Below are 17,227 nucleotides of genomic sequence, written 5' to 3'. Positions count from 1 at the left end.
CGACCCCTCGCCTGTCCGACTACCCGCCCGCAGACGGTACCCCCAGTCTGCCTGATTGCCTGTCCCCGTTTACTCTGCCTGCCCGATTCAGATCATCTGTGCAATCAATAAACCTTTGGACTGAATTAGAATCAGGGCATTTAGCAGACGCTTTTATCCAAAGCGACTTACATCGGTTAATACACACATTGACACACCGACGGCAGAGTCAACCATGCAAGAGTCAACCATGCTCGTCAGGAGCAGTTAGGGTTAAGTGTCTTGCTCAGGGATACATCAACACTCAGCTAGGAGGAGCTGGGGATTAAACTAGCAACCTTTCGGTTACAAGACAACTGCTCTACCTCCTGAGCTAAGCCGACCCCCAGGGGACTTTGATGGGGACTGCAATGGTGACTGCTGTCACCATTGCCAGTCTGTGCACATGGGTTCTGCCTAACCCCCCTGTTACAACCAAGTATGATTTCTGTCCCAGGCGGCCCCTCATAGTAGCGGGTGACCCTGCCATTTTCTTGGAAATATCTCATCCATATAGAACAGTGTGTGTGTGTGTGTGTGAGTGCACGCGCATTCACCTTGCCTTGGCCCTTTCTGAATACCTGCATGTAAAAGGAGGTCAATATGAGGAAGGAAAAAACACAAGACGAATCCAACCCAACAAGATCATTGAGAGATATGAATGAAGAAAAGAACCCTGCCTATTGTGGAATCACTTGCCAGTACAACGTGCTCACCCTTACTGAGTACTCAGTAGTCTGAGTATTCTGTACTCTGACACTGTACTCAGAACCCTGCTCTTCTGAAAAGAGAAACCATACATTGTATAGATTCTACTGATTTATACGTTCACACTGAAGCAAATAGAACGTTCACGTAAACAAATTACTAATCTGTCTTTAAATGATGGAGGATTCTACATGGTGTTCAGTAGAAACAGAGAAGAGGACACATATTCTACTTTATGTGTATTCGTTAAGTTTATTAGTCTCTTCAGTGAACATGGTATTTTATGTTCCTGTTGGTTCTGCTGTAAAGAATGAGCTGCATCAGTGACATGTCTCTACAGGCTGGTTGAACTATGAAGTGTCTTTGTTTTTTTTTAGGTTCTACACATCAGTTCTCTGTCCATTGTTCATGTTTCAATGAAGCAATTATCCTTGATCACTGAGTCAGGTAATGGAGTATGAACTGGGAGGGGAAGTGATCCAACTGGTTAGTTCATCATTTCATTTCCTTACTGAGTATGAGAGTTTGGTGTGGTGCACTTTATCACAGCAGGAAGAAGGCTAAGGTACTGGACTTAACTTTGTGATATATCATGAATATGCATAACTTTGAATCTTATCAATAGGTTGACGGTTAGTTTTCTTTAAAAACACTTTAAAACTTTAGTAGATGTATGGATGCAAAGCAATTTGTCAAAATTACTGTTGAATAATTTAAGTGATTCTTGCTATATATGGTACAGGTTAGACCAGGGATGGGCAACTGGCGGCCCGCGAGGTCATTTGTATATAGACCAATTTTTTTATTTGTAAACATTCGGAGTCGCGGGCAGGGTGGTGGCAGAAAACAGCGAAAGGGTAGTTATTTATAACGGCAAAAGGACCACTCGGATAATAATACAAGTAGCCTAGATAGATTTTTAAAAGATTATAGTTAATATTGAATAGATCTGATTAGTAAAATGTTTTCGACATATTTCAATAGCCTGTCACCCAGTGATAAACACTGTTATTAAGCCAAATTGACGTTAGTGGGCAGTGGGATACGTCTTCCAGATCCGTTTGCCATAGCACCTTGTCAATGGTTAAATGATGAAACGAAATGGCCTAGCATCCAGTGGCCAGAGATTTATAATTACCTAATCGAAACTCCAAGTGTATATACCCGGGAGAAGCTAAAAGCGTACAAGTCTCTGGATGCTTACAATTTTGTTCTGTGTGGTCATGTCCAAGACATACTATGGCATGATTACAATGTTCAAAACTTCGTTGTGATGAAGACGGAGGTTCTGCCTAGCCAAAGACAGGGAAAGAAGACAGAATTGTACAAGGCCTGGGTTATCGTCAACAAGACCAACAACTGTATTCTTACTGCGAACTGCACCTGTATGGCTGGGTATGTAAACCAACATAAGTTTACTATTGTAAATGTTCATTATTTACCCAATTGTCAGTGTCAGCAACGTATATGTAAAGCCTAACGTACAAAAAATGTTTTGTTCAGGTTAGGGTCATGCTGCAGCCATGCAGCTGCACTAATGTTCAAAGTTGAGGTGTGGGTCAGGATGGGAAAGACGGAGAGGTGTTGTACTTCAGGGACAAATATGTGGATCCACACATCCAAGAGAGAGGTGAAACCAGCCAGACTAAGCGAGATCAGCTTCAGAAAGGCTAAAAGCACAGACACCCAACTGAAGCCAGTCAGAGTAAAGCGTAGACAGAATAATGTAAACGGTAGGCACAATCTGAATGTAGGCAAGATCAGGTCATGTACATATAGCAATAAGGTATTCATTATATTTTATAATTAATGTAAATGCATACGTTATAATTAGTGGTGCAACGGTACGGATCAACCATCACGGTTCGGGACGTAAGTGATCCGCGGATCGGCTGATAAAAAAAAATAAAGTTGTGGGTTGACGTGATCAGCGCATGTTTAGAGGACAATTCCGGTATTAACAACATCATCAAGTATCGTAGCGAAATACAGTTTATGTTGTGTTTTATTTGGCGTTCCGTAAATCCCATTGAAACGTAAACCGGAACCGGACTTGTTTAGGTTTGGTTGTAGTCTTTTCGCTCGGTTCGCCGTATCAACAGTAGGGCTAGAACCGAGCGAAAAGACTACAACCCCCCTTGCAATGAGCAATGAGTCTCCCAACCGAAATCAATGGATTAACAAAATGCCAAATAAAACACCACAGAAACTGTATTTCGCTACCAAACAAAAAAAAAGAAGATAAGGATGTCTGCATTGCCTTGGGAGAGTGTAGACTCTAAATTCTTGCAATGCAGACATCCTGAATTGTAAATCCAGGGTTAGGGATTATTTACTATCCTATCCATGATAAAAAGAAGAAGGAATTATAATAATAATAAAATAATAATACATTTAATTTAGAGGCGCCTTTCAAGACACCCAAGGTCACCTAAATATAATATAATATATAATGCCTCAGATTGCACATTTTTTAAATATTGACCATGCTTAAAGGAAGCAGGATTATTACCTAATTTTTCACTTTATTTTGTTTTTACACAGTTTAAGATTTTATTTAAAGTCACATTTGTCTTGTTATCTTTATTGTTGTTGATCCGAAAATGATCCGACCCGTGACTCAAAAACCGTGACCCGATCCGAACCGTGAGCTTTGTGATCCGTTGCACCCCTAGTTATAATCAGGGTCATGTAACTATTAATGGCAGATGTATGAAAATAAGTTATCTAATATTTATTTTGTGTATTCAGAACTGACAGATGAAGACATTGCGGAATTGAAACTACTGGCACCTAACGCAGCTGTACTCACTACCATGGAACTCAGTGACACAGATTCCGCAACAGAATCTGACACAGAGGCCGAGGACCTCCCAGAGCCACTAGTAGCTCTGTATGATGCCAATCTGAGATGCCTCTGCAAAAATCAACTACAAGAGAGGAGTGAAGAGACTTTTGAAAAACTGAGGAAGGGGTTAACTAATGAGCAGTGTGTAAACCTTGAGCTTACAACTAAAAATCAGGCACAGTCTCAGGCCTGGCACACACACAGAAATGGAAGGATAACAAGCACAACCCTACATCGTGTATACACTGTAGTAACCGAAACAGCTAAACTAAATCTTGTAAAACAGGTAATGCACTACAATAAACAAGACTTGTCCCATGTGCCAGCAGTACTTTGGGGAAGAGATATGGAGGACACAGCCAGAAGACAATACACAGAAATAATGAAAGCACAACATTCCAACTTTGAAGTGGAGCTTTGTGGTCTTGTTGTGCGGCCAGACACACCACATCTTGGGGCATCGCCGGATGGAATAGCAAACTGTACCTGCTGTGGGAAAGCAACCCTAGAGATTAAGTGTCCATACAAATACCGTGATGGTCTTACAGGGAGTAACGAGGACACACAGTTCTGCTTAGACAAAGCACTACAATTAAAGAAGAATCATGGATACTACCTTCAAGTTCAGCTACACATGTTTGTATGCAACACCCAGTACTGCGACTTTGTGGTTTGGACAAAGCAAGTTGTTGCTATCAACCGCATCACCAGAGATGAAGGAATCCTACAAGCAGTCCTGCCTAAAGCTGAAAAGTTCTTCAAACAGAGTATTTTGCCTGAGCTGTTAACACGCAGCATGGATCCACTGATGCAGTCACCTACAGTCTGCTCACACTGTCAAAGGCCAGACTTTGGAATGATGATTGACTGTGCAAAGTGCAAGAACCATTTCCACTACACATGTGCCAGAGTAAGAAGAAAGGTTGTGGATTGGTGTTGTGAACAGTGCAAAAAAAACAAGTCAGAATGAAATGTTCTTCGAAGCAAATGATTTAATACAGTACTAATATTTTACATTTTAACACTTGAATGTGCAATTAATTGTGTTGATGACAATAAACAGTTACTTACAGAATAAATCTAAATTAAGCTATCTTGGGACTATACATTTACAAAGGTTTGTTAGTGCTCCACAAACAATCACTATATCGTCTAACAGGTCAACCTGTGTGAGTGGAATAATAGTTGTCAGAATTTTAAAATTTTTCCATCTACCTATTATTCGTTCAATGTGTATTCTCACATTAGACAAACGCCTTGATATGTCCACTTCTTGAGCAGAGAGCTGCTTTTTACCTTTGGTAAAGTGAGGGATCCTAAGTGTAGCACCACGTGTGGCAAGCTCATCTCTGATGGTAAAACCCCGATCTGCTAGTATCTCATCATTATGCTCTAGAAGGTCATAAAATCCAGACTCAGCTGTAATTTGTTTGTCTGAAACTCGCCCACCCCAACCTGCCGACAGAAAAGAAATGGCTCCTGAAGGTGACATGCCAATCAAATATTTAATAGCGTTGTGGCTTTTATAATTCGAGTATGTCTGGGCTCTGGAGGTTAAATTTGTGGGTCTATTGATAAAAATTTCTGTACAGTCAATAATGCACCTGCAATGTTCATATTTAGGTTTAAAACATTTTGGCATATTCTTTAATACTGCATGCTTGCTTGGCCACTTTATGAGAGGCTTTAAAGTCGCAGACATAACAGGGAGCCAACTTCTCAAAATGTTTGAAATGTCACTTTCTGTGACATTAAATCTGAAAGCAATATCCTTGTTGCAGAGCCCTAGTCTAAGTTTCATTAGGACGATCAATAGATGATCCTTCAGGTTCATAGAGCCACGCACAACCTCTACACTGTCTTTAAGTTTGTGACTCAACCACTCAAATAAGACACTGGTCAGCCCTGTGAAAAACAGAACCTGCACTGCTTTACTCTTGATAGAGCTAAAGGAAAATTGTGTATTCATGAGTGTTGCCTTTAGTTCCTCATTCTCAGTTTTCAGTTTGTCGATCTCCAAACGCAGATTGACACACTCTGTAGAAAGTTGGCTGTACTTGTGTTTCAGATCATCATGGAGAACCTTTGGGACTGTGGCTTCTGAAATAGATATTAGATAGTTATAGACTTAAGACTTAATAAAATAAGCACTGTCACTTGTTTAAGTTGAGCTTTTCTCAATATTTTCTAAGGATGTTTTCAAACAGCATGTGCTAAACAGAATAATGATCAATGTCATTAACAACACAGTTATGCTGTATTAAACAATATATAAACAAAACCTGATTCATCCTAATAATGACTGCCCTACATTAGTTAAGGTATTATAAGCTCTTACCAGTGCATTGATCAGCTACAGGCTCCATTCTGCAGTCATCTGAGGACAGGCAAGCTCCAGAAGCCTCATCACTAGCTTCTTTGGACCGCTGTACATCATCTGGTGGTCTGTGGATGGTTTCTTCCCTTTTTCTTTTCCTCTTAAATCTGATACACAGAGATGAAGTCAAACCGTCAGTCCAAAACAGTTTAGTTGCTTGGTAGATCATAGGAGGTTATCAGGTACCAAAACCAAGTCAAGTGTAAATTACATAGCATAGCTTAACAGGGCTTCACAAGACAATGTAGACATGACAAAAATCTGGTCTGACAATCTAAAAACTATCTGACCTTACTTGCCATACATTCTCTGCATTTTGATGCATGCAATGTGATTCCAGTTAGCAACTAAATAAGGCTAAAGTGACAATATTTACCTCTCAAGTTTTGTATCTCCTTTGTCTATTTCACACTGGGTTGCGAAGGAAAAGACAGAAGGTAAAAAGTCGGGACTATTGAAGTCCATGGAGACCTCTCCTGTCCAAAAAACAATATTCTAGTTATTGACAGTAGGCCTACGATAGTGTAACAGGTAAATTTAGCCTGAGTTTGCCAAGCTTACGAGACTAGCTAGTCGCCAAGACAACGTAGGCCTAAAACAATTTAAGGTAAGTTAGCTAAAACGACTAAAACTACATTATTCTGTGTTCTAGCGTTAGATAAGCGTACAACTTTACCATTATTTTGTTGTTGTAAGCCAAACCGAGTGATGTGTCTGATTGAGTGAAGTTCTTAGGTTAACTTACCTGATATGAAGTGTGAACTGCAAAGTCTGGCATTTTTAATAAGGTCTTTGTTCCAATCGGATCTTCTGATAGCTTGTAACCAACGACGTCTGCGGTTGGCATTAAACGAGTTGTTATCTGCTGGTATTCTGTAAAACTTCAGGTCACTGTTTACAGAATTACGATTCTGGCATCCCACGGCACAACACGACATTTTTCGGTTTGTCTTTTGCCACCGTCTTGCGCGATTGAACCCGTGTGACGTCGTTCTGACGTAAGGTGAAAATTGGTCTATATTATTGGTTTTTCAGTCGTCATTTGAACCAAACTGTAATTAATTATGTCAGCCGCTAGATGGCGCTCCCCGAAAATGTAAAGGTATGTAGCCAAGTGGATGGTCTTGGAATTACCACGTCGACCTCACCTCCTCTTTTAGCGGGATTTACAAAAAAAAAGAATTTTATGAACATGAGCGCTCAAAAAAGAAAACTAGAAGGAGAAAATCGCGTTTTCCAGCCAAGATGGGAAACAGATTATCTTTTTACAGATTGGCCAAAGGAAAACCCATGTGTTTAGTGTGCTTGGAAACAAAATCGGCAATGAAGGATTTTAACTTGAGCCGCCACTACAACGCCACGCACAAAGAAAAGTATGACAAGTACACCGGAGCTGCCAGAGCCGCTATCGTTGCTGATCTCAAGCGAAAAATACACCGTCAGCAAAGCTTTTTTACCAAAGCCACGACCACACAGGAATCGTCACTGAAAGCATCTTATGTTGTTTCCCTTGAGCTTGCTAAAGCAAAGAAGCCCCTGTCAGATGGTGAAATGGTGAAGCGATGTGCAGTTGAGATGGCGAAAGCTTTTGGAGACGACAACATGGCTAAGAACTTTGAAACGGTCTCTCTGTCCCGACGCACAGTGACCAGAAGAATTTTTGATATTCAAAATCATGTCGAGGGAAAGCTCAGGGAAATCATGAACGACTGCAAGTACTTTTCCTTAGCGCTAGATGAGAGTACAGAGGTGATGGATGTAAGCCAGCTCCTCATCTACACACGAGCAGTAAACAGTTCATTTGAAGTGCATGAGGAGTTATTGAAACTGGTGTCTTTGCATGACACTACCAAAGGACAGGACATTTTCAACGCTGTTGAAAGTGTTGTGAGTGAGCACGGAGGCTTTGACAAGCTATCAGCTGTTGTTGCTGACGGTGCGCCATCAATGCAAGGAAGACGCACTGGATTCGCCGGGCTTCTCAGACAGAGTGGCGTTGACTGTCCAATACTGCACTGCATCATACATCAGGTTGGTAACGTTATTTTCAGCTATTGTTATCGGTGATAAATAGGGCTGCCCCCAACTAAAAACTTTCCTAGTCGTTGCCACTTTATTCCGGTTATCGACGAATGGTTTGCGGTGCTGTCAGAGATCGGCGGCGGAGGCAGGCACGGAGCGGCCGGGCAAACGCTTTTACTAATGATCCGTTATTTTCTGACTGAACAGCCTCCTGGAAATTATATTTTATCATTCATAAAATTATAAACTAACGAAACTCGTTAAAGCAAGTCATTTGGTGCTTTAAAAGTCACGATTTTAATCTGAGACAGATTCCACTTCTCTTCCCGTCCTTTCTGGTCGACTAACGTTTGGTCGCCTGTGAGGCAGCCCTAATTATCAATGTGTTTGTCTTAGTGAGATTTAAAAATAAATAACGACTACAATGTTGGTGAATCCAATTTATTTTATATTGCAGGAGGCCCTCTGTGCCAAGTCTATGAACTTCAGCCATGTCATGGATTTAGTAACGAAAGTTACCAATCTCATTCGAGGAGGAAACAGGTCTCTTAATCATCGGAAGTTTGTAGCCTTTTTAGATGAAGTGTGCGCGGCGTACGGGGATTTACAGATGCATACGGAGATAAGGTGGATGAGCCGCGGGAAATGCTTGGAGAGGTTTTATGCGCTGCGCTCTGAAATCCCTGTATTTCTCGAGGAGAGCATACGATGTGACACCAGTGCGTACTGCAGTCAACTCAGGGACACTGATTTTCTCTGTGACATGGCTTTCCTTGCAGACATCACATCTCATCTCAATCGCCTGAATTTGCAGTTGCAGGGAAGAGGCCAAACTGTGTCGGATCTGTATGCACACATGAACGCGTTTAATGCTAAACTAGCCCTGTTTAAAGAAGGCTTCCAATCCTACCGTCCGAATTTGGCACACTTCCCCTCATGTGAAGAGATGCGCAAAGATGCTCCCGAATGCGAGGAAACCATGCAAACCAAGTACAAAGCAGAAATCGAAAAACTGCAGCAGCAGTTTAAGAGCCGCTTCCAAGACTTCTGCGCCATGCAGCCACGCATCGCGTTGTTCACTGACCCGCTCTCTGCTGCTGTCAGCGAGCAGCCCCCTGAGCTGCAGCTTGAACTGTGCGAACTACAGGCAGACCCGTTTTTCCAAGCAAACCGCAACGAGAGGGGAATCTCCTTTTGGAGACTGCTACCAGAGTCCCGATTTCCAATCCTCAGGGATTTTGCACTTTCGATGGCCAGCATGTTTGAGAGCACTTACATCTGCGAGAGCAATTTCTCAATGATGAAGCACATCAAGTCCAAAGAACGAAACCGACTGACCGAGGAGACACTCTTTCAGCTCATGCAGATTGGATGCACCAATATTGAGATTGACATTCAGTCTATTGTGCGCCAGCAGGAGAGGCCACAAGTGTCTCATTAAGACAGGATTTTACAGAGGTAACATTTTAGAAATATCATTTGAAAAAAAAAGAATTGCACTATTAGAGATCGATATGTTTTGGTTTTTGTAGTAATATTAGATAATTGTTTGAGACCCCATTGCACTGAAATAATATATTCAAAGAATGTGGATTTTTTCTTTATGTGTAAAGTTCACAACTCACCCATGGTGAAATGTTGATTTTTCTTATGAAAATATAAATGTTATTGTTGGAATATGGATTGTTCTTAAAAAATAAATATGTAAATTGAAATGTTCGAAATGTTGGCCCACTAGTGAGCCTTGTTTGGGGCATGTGTTCCTGACTGAAAGAGCCAAATTGTCTGTAATGTTTGAAAATTCGTATAATAAACTTTGATTGCCAGTATATTTGTTCTATTTATTAAATTAGTTAGCTATAGTAGGCCAATTAAGTGACGATTAAGTGAAGGTTATAATGGTGAAAGTGCATGTTGATATACGTGGCCCTCTGGTAGTGAGGTGAAAATTTGTGTGGCCCTCTGGTAGTGAGGTGAAAATTTGTGTGGCCCTCCCTTTTATCAAAGCTGCCCATCCCTGGGTTAGACTGTGTACATTGGGGATCGAAACCCAGAATCGTTCAGCATAGAGTCAGCGGTTGAGGTCAAAACACTTCTAGTACTTTTTATTCTGATTTAGGATTTGTCCTAAATCTCAAATGTCCTTAGGTGACTTTAAAGGTACTTAGGACAGAATGAACAGTTGTTATATTTGAAGTGCGATATTATGATTATATTATTGAGACAGGAAGATGGCCATCTTGGTTAGTGAAGGTGTTTAAATGTCATATTGACCTGGGTCTTGTTCTCTGTGGACCTGCATCAAAGATCTGGTTGTGATGTCATACGACATGAGGAAGTCCATATATCGACATGCCTTCAAAGTGGTTTAACCAGCACAGGAAACAGTAGGTATGATATCAGCAGGGTAAACTTGATATTGATCAGACATATTTGAAGACCTAAGAGACATTCTGTGTTGAATGATGAATAGTTATTAAATAGTTCTTAGAAACGTCATCTCCAAATCTTCTCCCTCATTGAGAATGAGAGGGTCTATGAATGTCTGCCTAGGAAAGACCACCCTGCCTCTCGACCAAAGTAAACAGAGACAATATAAAGCTGGTATAAAAGCAGAGAATAAACAATCACTGACTGTCAGTAGAAAGAATATGTAGTTGTGTTTGTGTCCAGGTCTCCAGTCTGCTATGGATGAGGAGAGAGAGGAGGGAGGTCCTACCTCTAAAACAATTCTGTCTGGGGAACATGGCCGCCAGAGCAAAGCTAAGAGGTAAGAAGAGGATATCACTGTCTGTGACTGTTGTCCATCTCAGAGCTCAGCAGTGATATATCATGACTCCATCATTAGTCTGAGTAAAAGCTGTGTGTGTGTTATGTTGAAGCCCAGAACAACAAGGGAGAGCAGACTCCCCTGGACTTAGCTTTTTCTCCTTGAAGAGTGACCACACTATGGAACAACCTGTTGACTTTGAAGATGAATATCAGGCTATTGAGAAGAGGTGAGTATTTATCAGAGATTCTAAAAATACTGTTCAAATAAGATTAATGCTGCTTTTTTATGAGGTCCTCCATGAGATTCAGGCGGGATTTCTCTCAATGTGATCTCAATTTGACCTATCTGTAGATCGACAATCCGCATATTGGCCACATTTAAAACAATGTGAACAAACCAAAACATCAGTCAGAGCAAGAAATCTGAATTGAGCATTAAAACTTGCTGAAGTTTGCACAATTTCAGATACAAAAAATATATGTAAAATACCTTGGAACTTATATTAGTCATGATAAGACTCATTAGTATAAAGATAACTTTCTTCCACTTGTAAAAGACTTGAAGGTTAAATTTAATCGGAAGAATAAATCTCTTTAAGATGATGTGGCTACCCAAATTCTTATTTAAATTCCAAATTATTCCTATAACGCCTCCTAAAACATTCTTTAAAGAGGTAAATTCAAATTTATTTTATTTGCTTTATTTCATTCAAATAAAGCAAGTAGATTGAAAAGAAAACTCTTTTAATTTTTTTCTATTATCCAACAGCAGAAGGGGGTCTTAATCTCTCCAACCTAGAGCTCTATCAGGTAGCAGCCCAGTCATTTTATATTAGTCGCATAATAAATAAAACAAACGAGGACCCATGGATAGACATAGGAAACAATTAATTACAGGGCAACATTTTACTGTCAGCAATTTTTTCCAAGGACAACGTCAAATCAATTTTGTCATTAATAGGACATTAAAAGCCTGGAATAAAATTAAAAAAAATCTCCATCAAGAAATAGGGCTTCACAGGCACATAGTGATATGGAATAACCCATCAATTGATATACAGAGCATACAGCTACACTGGAAAAACATGGATAAAAGGAGGAATTCAGAAGTTGTCAGATGTTGCAAATTACGACACTGAGGTACCTTTCAGAGAATTAAAAAGTAAACATAACCTAAAAGATACAGCATTATTTAGGTATATGCAACTGAAAAACTGGATTACTCGCAATTTCAACTTGGAAAAGAACACCAGTCATGAAATATCCAATATCTTAAGCAAAAGCATCAAAAAGAGGAGACTGATTGGTTCGATGTACAATTTGCTGATAAGCACAGAAAACAGCGATACATTATGAGAGAATATATACAATAAATGGACTAAAGACGTAGGTGTTGATGTTAAAGAAAAATGGAAAGAATGCTTGTCACTAACATACAATTTAACCACTAATGAAAACCAGCGCCTAATACAGTTTAAGGTAATGACAAATGTATACTATACTAGAGATAAAATAAGCAAGTTTGACAACACATCGTCAGATAAATGTTTAAAGTGCAACCTATATGGTCACTCCCTCATGCATGCCTTTTGGTACTGCAAAAGTATTAAGAAGATTTGGGAGAGCATAGAGAGTTGGCTATGTAAATATACTAACAGAAAAAATTGTGTTCTCTCCAAGAAAGTGTATTTTTCAAGAAATAGAGGGGATGAGATATCCGACTAGTTTTTCCTAGTTTTTCCTCTCTTATCCTTAAAAAACGAATGTTGCAAAACTGGAAGAATAAGGAAGCACCTTCAATAGAGAATTTGAAGGCCTTGATGAAGTACTACCTATGTATTGAAAGATCAATGTCAGAGGACAAAAATACAAAGAAACAATTTGATAGCCAATGGAGCCAAATTTATTATGCCCTCTAGAGTATGATTTTAGAACAGGGGGACAGAAAGTACCATGGGAGAGCTGAGACAGATCTAGACTGGAGTTCAGAGAGCAGGGAGATCATTGTTTCTCTGGGAAAAATAGCTTTTAACCAGCTGGAGAAAGGCAACCTCATCTTCTACGAGGCAGACCTGGCAGAGTGTGGCATCGATATCAGAGCAGCCTCAGTGTACTCAGGAGTGTTCACCCAGATCTTTAAAGAGGAGTGTGGGCTGTACCAGGACAAGGTGTTCTGCTGTGTCCATCTGAGCCTCCAGGAGTTTCTGTTAGCCCTTTATGTCCTACTGTAGTTCATCAAAACTGGTGCCAATCTACTCTCAGAAGAACCAGCAACCTCCAGGAAAGATATACTCTTCCTCTACTAGAGTGCTGTGGACAGGGCCTTACAGAATGAGAACGGACACCTGGACTTGTTCCTCCGCTTCCTCCTGGGCCTCTCTCTGGAGACCAATCAGAAACTCCTACGAGGTCTGCTGGGACAGACAGGAAGTAGATCACTGAACACTCAGATTAAACAAGTTCTGGTTTGGCTGACAGAAAGACTGACCAATCAGGGAACAGTAAGTTCCATCAAGGAGAAGATGAATCGAGATCTCTCTCCAGAGAGCAGCATCAATCTGCTCCACTGTCTGAATGAGCTGAACGACCGTTCTCTAGTGGAGGAGATCCAACAGTCCCTTACATCAGGAAGACTCTTAATGGAATCTCTCTCTCCTGCTCAGTGGTCTGCTCTGGTCTTCATCTTACTGCCATCAGAAGAGGAGCTGGAAGTGTTTGACCTGAATAAATTCCCTTCTCCAGAAGAGTGTCTTCTGAGGCTGTTGCCAGTGGTAAAAGTCTCCAAAACATCTTGGTAGGTTCACTAACAACATGAATTACAAAGCACACAACACAATCTACAAACTAGAATATAAAAGTTAAAACAATATATGAAACATCTCTGTAGGTTCATTAATAACATGTATTGCCATACACACAACGCAATATACATAATTCTAATATCTAATGTACTGACTCATAGTTATTAGTTAAATTAACAAAACAATTCGAATTAACGATTTTGACACAATTCCTTCATTTTGTAAAAAGTAACAGAGGTATGGTATTTTAATCACAGTTCCTCACATGTGTGTTTATTTTGTGTGAAGGCTGAATGGCTGTCATCTGTCAGAGAGATGCTGTGAAGCTCTGGCCTCCGTTCTCAGCTCCAACTCCTCTAGTCTGAGAGAGCTGGACCTGAGTAACAATGATCTGCAGGATTCAGGAGTGAAGCTGCCTTTTGCTGAACTGGAGAGTCCACACTGTACACTGGAAACTCTTAGGTCAGTTTTACTCAATGATCAAACAGTTACACCACAAGTTCCAAATCAGAGGGCAGTTATATAACTCATCTTAAAATGACCATGTTCATTACTTTGGTATCATTGAAAATGTTACACCTTTTTGTTTTATTGTATATTCTAACACATCCATGCTTGCAAATTTTGAATTATGAATATAAACATGAACACAAAATATAATCATCAAGTCCCCCCGCTGTCCAACGTATAGGGGACCATAATATTTAAAAGAAGGGTGAAGTTTCGTTCCGCCAATTCATTCTCAACCATTGCCGAGATAACCACCACTACGAGTCTTTACTTGTTGTGGAAGTACCAGAGATGTCAGAGAACCCAGCTCAGTCATTAAGGATTCATAATATCATCCAGAGGCGCACACAGACTTTTGGCTGTGACATTATATATTGTATTATGTAGATATTATATAGATGAAGAGCTCTGTGAATCCACAAACGGCAGCAATCACTTTCTCTTCCATGTTGCGGTTCACTCTTACTTCAGGGGGTGAACGCTGATGGGCTGTCATGACCAAGCATCAAGAGAATTTTGCAAATATAAACATTTTACACCCAATAATCAATAAAACTAAGGGTCTTACATTAATTAAACATTCTAATTCAAGATTTGAACACAATTCCTTTACTATGTTATTTTAATCACAATTCCAAACATGTTCTGTTTATTTTTTGTTCAGGCTGAAAGGCTGTCTTCTGTCAGAGAGATGCTGTGAAGCTCTGGTCTCAGTTCTCAGCTCCAGCTCCTCTAGTCTGAGAGAGATGGACCTTTGTGCCAATGATCTGCAGGATTCAGGAGTAAAGCTGCTCTCTGCTGGACTGGGGAGTCCACACTGTACACTCTGAACTCTCAGGTCAGTTTTACTCAATGGTCAAACAGTTACACCACAAGTTCCATATCAGTTATATAACATTTACATTTACATTTAGGGCATTTAGCAGATATACAGTGGGGCAAAAAAGTATTTAGTCAGTCACCAATTGTGCAAGTTCTCCCACTTAAAAAGACGAGAGGCCTGTAATTTTCATCATAGGTAAACCTCAGCTATGAGAGACAAAATGAAAAAAAAAATCCAGAAAATCACATTGTCTGATTTTTTAAGAATTTATTTGCAAATTATGGTGGAAAATAAGTATTTGGTCACCTACAAACCAGCAAGATTTCTGGCTGTCACAGACCTGTAACTTCTTCTTTAAGAGGCTCCTCTGTCCTCCACTTGTTACCTGTATTAATGGCACCTGTTTGAACTCCTTATCAGTATAAAAGACACCTGTCCACAACCTCAAACAGTCACACTCCAAACTCCACTATGACCAAGACCAAAGAGCTGTCATAGGACACCAGAAACACAATTGTAGACCTTCACCAGGCTGGGAAGTCTGAATCTGCAATAGGTAAGCAGCTTGGTGTGAAGAAATCAACTGTGGGAGCAATTATTAGGAAATGGAATACATACAAGACCACTGATAATCTCCCTCGATCTGGGGCTCCACGCAAGATCTCACCCTGTGGGGTCAAAATGATCACAAGAACGGTGAACAAAAATCCCAGAACCACACGGGGGGACCTAGTGAATGACCTCCAGAGAGCTGGGACCAAAGTAACAAAGGCTACCATCACTAACACACTATGCCGCCAGGGACTCAAATCCTGCAGTGCCAGACGTGTCCCCCTGCTAAAGCCAGTGCATGTCCGGGCCCGTTTGAAGTTTGCTAGAGAGCATTTGGATGATCCAGAACAGGATTGGGAGAATGTCATATGGTCAGATGAAACCAAAATATAACTTTTTGGTAAAAACTCAACTCGTCGTGTTTGGAGGAGAAAGAATGCTGAGTTGCATCCAAAGAACACCATACCTACAGTGAAGCATGGGGGTGGAAACATCATGCTTTGGGGTTGTTTTTCTGCCAAGGGACCAGGACGTCTGATCCGTATGACGGAAAGAATGAATGGGGCCATGTATCGTGAGATTTTGAGTGAAAACCTCCTTCCATCAGCAAGGGCACTGAAGATGAAACGTGGCTGGGTCTTTCAGCATGACAATGACCCCAAACACACCGCCCGGGCAACGAAGGAGTGGCTTCTTAAGAAGCATTTCAAGGTCCTGGAGTGGCCTAGCCAGTCTCCAGATCTCAACCCCATAGAAAATCTTTGGAGGGAGTTGAAAGTCCGTGTGGCCCAAAAACATCACTGCTCTAGAGGAGATCTGCATGGAGGAATGGGCCAAAATACCAGCAGCAGTGTGTGAAAACCTTGTAAAGACTTACAGAAAACGTTTGACCTCTGTCATTGCCAACAAAGGGTGTGTAACAAAGTATTGAGATGACCTTTTGTTATTGACCAAATACTTATTTTCCACCATAATTTGCAAATAAATTCTTTAAAAATCAGACAATGTGATTTTTCTAGATTTTTTTTTTTCATTTTGTCTCTCATAGCTGAGGTATACCTATGGTGAAAATTACAGGCCTCTCTCATCTTTTTAAGTGGGAGAACTTGCACAATTGGAGGCTGACTAAATACTTTTTTGCCCCACTGTAACTCAACTTGTAATGATCACATTCATTACTTTGGTATCATTGAAAATGTTACAACCTTGTTGTTTTAGTGGATATTCTAATATATCCATGCTTGCAACTTTTCAATTATGAATACAAACTTGAACACAAAATACAATCATAGTGCCCCCCCCCCCCCACTGTCCCCCGTATAGGGGACGGTGATAGTTAAAAGCAGGGTGAAATACAGGGGCTTACCTCTTGTGAACGCCTTAGTTAAGTTCCGCCAAGTCATTCTAAACCATTGCTGAGTTAACCACCACTACGAGTCTTTACTTGTTTTGGAAGTACCAGAGATGTCGGAGAACCAAGCTCATTCGTTTATCCGCAAAGCTCTGTGAATCCGCAATCGGTAACAATAACTTTCTCTTCCATGTTGCGGTTCACTCTTACTTCAGGGAATGAATGCTGATGGGCATGACCTCATCATGACCAAGCATCAAGAGAAATTTGCAAATATTAAACATTTTACACCCAATATTCAATAAAAATAAGGATCTTACAATAATTAAACATTTTAATTAAAGATTTTAACACAATTCTTTTACTATGTTATTTTAACACAATTCCAAACATGTTCTGTTTATTTTGTGTGAAGGCTGAATGGCTGTCACCTGTCAGAGAGATG

The 17,227-nt window shown here is 40.4% G+C and overlaps 1 protein-coding gene and 1 long non-coding RNA gene across 13 annotated transcripts in view; both read left to right on the top strand.

Annotated features, from left to right (window-relative positions):
- Positions 1-17,227, top strand: part of LOC307079185 (NLR family CARD domain-containing protein 3-like) — a 56,403-nt gene that overhangs the window by 17,580 nt on the left and 21,596 nt on the right. For 7 of the 12 annotated variants that reach the window (XR_013812029.1, XR_013812030.1, XR_013812031.1 and 4 more), the window contains exons 11-12: positions 13,835-14,008; positions 14,721-14,894. The exons of 4 other annotated variants lie outside the window; for them this stretch is intronic. Coding sequence is in view for 1 of the 8 variants with exons in the window: in XM_079741319.1 (XP_079597445.1) it covers positions 13,835-14,008; positions 14,721-14,886 (340 nt within the window). In the remaining 7 variants the exon portion in view is untranslated. Of the gene's footprint in view, positions 1-13,834; positions 14,009-14,720; positions 15,026-17,227 lie in introns of those variants that run through there. One more of the 12 variants, XM_079741319.1, reaches the window with a different exon arrangement.
- On the top strand, positions 1,250-13,540 carry LOC307079186. The gene is made up of 4 exons (XR_013812036.1): positions 1,250-1,291; positions 10,647-10,743; positions 10,856-10,972; positions 13,409-13,540. It is a non-coding gene; the product is annotated as an uncharacterized lncRNA (long non-coding RNA).

The sequence above is a fragment of the Pollachius pollachius genome (assembly GCF_949987615.1).
Source record: "Pollachius pollachius genome assembly, chromosome: 8".
Taxonomy (NCBI): domain Eukaryota; kingdom Metazoa; phylum Chordata; class Actinopteri; order Gadiformes; family Gadidae; genus Pollachius; species Pollachius pollachius.
The sequence above is the reverse complement of the archived record's forward strand: the minus strand, read 5'-3'. Positions and strand labels throughout refer to the sequence as shown.